Source organism: Austrofundulus limnaeus, unplaced genomic scaffold (assembly GCF_001266775.1).
Source record: "Austrofundulus limnaeus strain Quisiro unplaced genomic scaffold, Austrofundulus_limnaeus-1.0 Scaffold6, whole genome shotgun sequence".
Lineage (NCBI taxonomy): Eukaryota > Metazoa > Chordata > Actinopteri > Cyprinodontiformes > Rivulidae > Austrofundulus > Austrofundulus limnaeus.
The window spans coordinates 2,339,859-2,345,123 of NW_013952408.1; the positions used below are offsets into that span (position 1 = coordinate 2,339,859).

General features: G+C 43.3%; 1 protein-coding gene across 1 annotated transcript; it reads right to left on the reverse strand.

Annotated features, from left to right (window-relative positions):
• Window positions 1-1,904: 1,904 nt before the first annotated feature.
• Window positions 1,905-4,140, reverse strand: LOC106533891 (forkhead box C1-A). The gene has a single exon (XM_014030357.1). The coding sequence runs from the start codon at window positions 3,901-3,903 to the stop codon at window positions 2,482-2,484; it is 1,422 nt and encodes a 473-aa protein (XP_013885811.1). The 5' UTR covers window positions 3,904-4,140; the 3' UTR covers window positions 1,905-2,481.
• Between the last annotated feature and the right edge of the window lie 1,125 nt (window positions 4,141-5,265).

Below are 5,265 nucleotides of genomic sequence, written 5' to 3' on the forward strand. Positions count from 1 at the left end.
GCCCACCCAGGCCTCCCTATAACTCCTGATCATTTTTGAGGCACCGTGACAGACAAAACAAAGAATCAAATTAATGCGCAAAACCGAAGCATTTGACAAGTTTCCAGTCCCTAATAAACATAAAAATACAGAAACTGCTCAGATGGGCTTGATCAGTATTAAAAGCATTTGCTTTGTCTATTTTTTTCAATTGTTTATCTTAAAATCAACTTCTGAGAACACTAAAAATGTAAAAATGAGAAAATTGCAAATAAGATTGTGTCACGAGTGTTAAAAACGAACTGTTGTAAATGAAAAAAAAATCTAAATTTGTTTTGTTTCAGTTAAAATAACTTACTGATGTGTAAACACAAATGCCAATTAATGTGATACAAAAATGTATAACCATGATATGGCTAAAGTAGCTTTGAATGAGACGGGAAAATATATAGTAAAATAATAAAAGACAGAGAAGCCTATTTAAGTGTGAAAGTTGACGTTTTGTCGCCCCCTTGCGGCCAAATGAAAAAAAAAWKKWWWAARSYTTTTTKTTTTCAGAGTTTCATATTCCCTGCTTGACTTTATTGAATTTCAACATAAAGAGTTTGGCTGCTCGGGTCGAATAAAGATCCTAACTTATTGAGTGCAAATTTATTGAGTACAATTTTCAAAGTAATACAGTCGCCGTTTTATTTACATTTCCTATTCTAAACATCAGATTGTCAAAGGAGAGAAACAAACAATCTTTAAAACGTTTWCCATTTTACATGTTTTTTATCTTTCGTGTTTTGTTTTTTCTAAAACATTTTTAGAAGTCCCACTAAGGGGGTGAACAAAGTGTTTGTTAGAGAATGTCCCCACCTCCTGGTTTGTTTTAGTACTACAGTACTGTACCAGCAGTCACTCAGCACCAAAACGTTTGTGAGGAACCTGATTGAATTAAAATATATTAGTAAATAAATATAATACTGATAGGTTTTGCTGTTGTTTTTATTTGATGCTGTGCTTTATTTAATTTTATTTCACCAACATAATATTAAACATNATTATTAGCATATGGAACCTGTGCGTAATTTGCGCACACGTCTGCGCAATAAAAACTGACTTTTAGCTTTACGCAAAAGGCTGTAAATAAATCTGTTCATCAAAAGYGTCAAACTTTCAATGAAACTGCCACTAAATAAATATCAAAACCCTTTTTTACGTTTATGAAACAACGGGTGTGTTTTATCAATAGCTGAAAAAAACACTTATTTAGAAATAAAAAACATATTGTGAATCACTCATCTGAAGGAACTGTGACAACCACATAAGCATTTTCTTTTTCAGAAAAATGGTATTTTCACTGTGTGTGTGACGTCATCTGCTCTTTTAAATTGTTCTGAAACCCAAAGAGAATCTGACTAACATGCAAAGAAAAAAAACGGAGCTGTCATATGTTCCTCCTTCAGACTGAGCATCATGTCAGAACAGTGAGAACCTAAAACATCAAACCTGAAGTGACAACGGGAATATCTTTGGCATGTGTGGTATGATATTAGGTAAGAAGTGGTGAGCGCCAGTAAACACACAGCCCGGTCCAAAACAAAGCTGCTCTGTTTGCAGTGAGCTTCTCTGCGGCCTATGGGCTCAGCTTAATTGATTACATGTCATAATTATGAAAAATAAAATTCACTGACAATTTGCACACAAATAACAATAAACAAACATGTCTCAAATATTTTTAGGAAAGCTCCAATGAAAATAATTTCTTTTTTTCATCAGATAAAAAATATGCATATAGTGTTGCTTTTTGGAAAAATAACCATTTTTTTACTCCAAATATGTATTTTTGTCTCTTCTTTTTCGTTTCAACACCTACGCAGCACAAAGATGCAATTTATCTTTAAATCCTGAGCCCAAGTCTGTAAGAAACGAGGCGTAACTAACTCACATAAAATGGCAATTTATTAAACATACACACAAATCCTTCAGAATATTGTTTCAACATCATGAGAACAATTTTTAAAATAATACGTCGATTTACACGTTTCTTTTTTTCTTGCTTTGATAAAAAGCATTTTGGACAATCAAGGGAATTCAAATTAGAAACACCTTTTTTTTTATCTTGTTCTTGTTTGGGGGGGGGGAGGTGTTTGGTCCATATATAAACCCGGCGAAAGGTTAGAAATAAATTATTAAATGCAATTTACACGTCTAGGAAAAGTGACACATCATCTTTAGCATAWAAAGGCACAAAAGCAGAAACAAAAGAAAGGGAGAGAAAGAGACTTACGTGTTATCTGCAGTAACACTGTTCTTTAAAAAAAAGAAAAAAGAAGATCAAGTCTTTTCTGTTTTTATTGTTTTAGTTTTATATGTGTCCAGGGCAGGTAGGGGAGGTATAATGATGGGTTTTAATGTCAGAGTTCAGCGGGGTAAAATACTGAGCTTTTATTTATTTATTTATTTATTTTTTGTCTTTTGTTTGCTCCATTTTTTTCCCTGTCCTTTTTTCTTTGGTCAGAACTTGCTGCAGTCATACACGAAAGCTCCCGACGTGCGGTAGATGGACTGGCTCGGAGGGAAGGACATCTGACAGCTGTTATTCCCGTTCACCGGGGAGTTATTCAAGCCGATCCGTTGGGACTCAAACATCTCTCGGACCGAGTGGAAGTTCTGCTGCTGAGCCGGGTAGGACGCGCCCAGGTGGCCCAGGTCTCCGGCCTGGTTCAGGTACCACGAGGCCAGCCTGCCCTGGTGGCTGTGATGGCCCTCCTGGCCGGAGTTTAGGTTGTGGCTCAGGGAAGACGAGGTCGTTGTGACGGAGTAGTCTGGCAGCGTTTCGTCCACGGTGCTCGGTGCCAAGTGGCCTGACCTGTCCCCAGTGTAAAGGCTCATGGCTTGCATGTTGCAGTGATAGGTCGCGTTGGAGGTAGTAGAGATGGAGTTTTGGTTACAGGGTGAGCTATACGCTGATGTCTGACTGGGGGAGTAGTTTAGGGACAAAGATGGCGTTATACCCGTCCTGGTGGAGGCGCTTAGACCCGGGGTGAGCTCGGTGACCCCCTGTGGGGAACCCCGGAGGGAGGTCATGATGTTGTCCACGCTGAAGCCCTGCGTGGAAGCCTGGCCGTGGTGCTGGTGGTGCTCGGAGCTGTCCATGCCGGGGATCGACCTGCCGGAGGGGATGCTGTGGGGGCTGCCGCTGGACATGCTGCTGCTGCTGTCCGGGCTCTCGATTTTGGGCACGGTGCTCAGGGAGGGCGAGTCGGCCTGCGGCGGAGTCACGGCGCCGTTCTCGGTTTTAATATCCTGGATCCGGACGGGCTGGGAGCCCTGCACGGTCTGCTCCGACTCACCGCGGCCCTGCTGCCGGGGCGGCAGGTCCTTCTGCAGCCGCTCCTCCTTCTCCTTCAGCGCGTCCTTCTTCTTGAACCGCCGCCTCCGCCTCAGGAAGCTCCCGTTCTCAAACATGTTGTACGAGTCCGGGTCYAGGGTCCAGTAGCTGCCTTTGCCGGGCTTTTTGTCGTCGCGGGGCACCTTGACGAAACACTCATTGAGCGACAGGTTGTGCCTGATGCTGTTCTGCCAGCCCTGCTTGTTGTCTCGGTAAAACGGAAACCTTTCCATGATAAACTGGTAAATCCCGTTCAGGGTCACTTTCTTGTCCGGTGAATTCTGGATGGCCATGGTGATGAGAGCGATGTAGCTGTAGGGGGGTTTCACCATGTCCTTAGGCTGAGGCTGGGGGGTGTACGGTCCGTACGCCCGGGCCATGCTGGCCGGGTACTGGTCATGCGCCGCGTGAGAGTACATGTTCATAGGTGTTGGCATCCCCGTGTAGCCCCCTCCGGCTGCTGCCCGGTAGTAGCTCGGGTCGCTGCTGATGTAGGGTACGACGCCCAGAGAGTTGGGACTGGAGACGGAGTAGCGAGCCTGCATGTCGAGGATAAAACTCCAAAATATCCCCCCCTCGGAAAAAAATGAAGTTCCGCTTCTCCCTCCTCTGAGCGCTGCTGTGCGTAAAATAAGATCAAAAACACAGTTCCTTTGAGCAAAGATGAAAATTGAAACAGAGAAAAGCGCAGTTTAAGCCGTCCCCATCCTTCAGTCCGCATGAGACGCGCATTGAAAAAGTTCTGAACTTTGGACATCCGTCACCACACAGGACTTTTTGCGCAGTTAAATTCTTTCCTCCTTGTTCCCCCTCCATCTCCCCCCTCCTCTCTCTAACAGGGAAGCCCCGCCTCCCCCCTCACAAGAGTGTGCGGCTCGTCCAATGGGAAGCCAGGAAGAGCGGCGCGAGCAGGGAGCTGCTGGCCCACACTCGTGGGTTTTTTTAAAGAAAAGCTTCAGGAGGTTGTCGGTCAAACTGCCTGTCCTGGCTTGGCAAAACCTTCAGACGCGACATGCGCGCCGTCCGATCATGGAAGCACATTCCTGCAAAGTGCATCTCTATAGTTTGAAAGGGGGAAACAGTCCTAAAAGTCTGTTTAATACTTTACATATTCAAAGATCATTTAAAAAAAAATCAAATAATAGGATACATTATACTCAATAAATGGATTTTATATTTTTTAGGAATAAAAAGTGCTTTGATTTAAAAAAAAGTTATAAACATTGAATGCAGCGCTTCAGATATGCAAGTGAAACAAATGGTGAAAATAAACACCTGTGAATTAAACATGAAAGCGGAAGGCAGTTAAATTTAATGCTAAATTTAGGACAAGCATTAAAACAGTTTGAATGGAAAGTTTTTAGGTTGTTGATGCGAGAATTTATTCAAGAGAAGCAGCCATAAGAACCAATTAAAGCCATGTGCGCTTTTATCAAAATGTTTGATTTTGTCGGAGGCCCCACGAGGGACTAAATAAACCAGGCTGGACTATTATGCGAAATTATTAGCAGACTTTTTATTATTTTCTTCAGAAAAAAACTATCCTTTTTTTTATTCATATCACAGCTTCAAGATTTCCAATGTGATTTTATGTTGAAGGTATTGGGTGAAATGAGGGAGTTTGAGGCTTGGAGGGGTTTATAATTCAGAAGATAAAACAGTATTCTGATCAGCCTGACTCCGCAGGCCTCCAGGCTCCTATCGCCCTCCTGTTCAGAGACCCGGCGCCTGAAACTGGTCCTGATCATGGTGAGGCGACCTTCCAGTCCGGGTCCCGCTGTAATCCTCCTCAGGCCGGACTCATTAAATGTCCGCGCGGCGGCCTGCAGGGCTCCGCTGGTTTCTCCTTACATGGACCCGGGCATGAACTTTTTCCACCGCCCTGGGCTGTTTACACAGTTCACGAG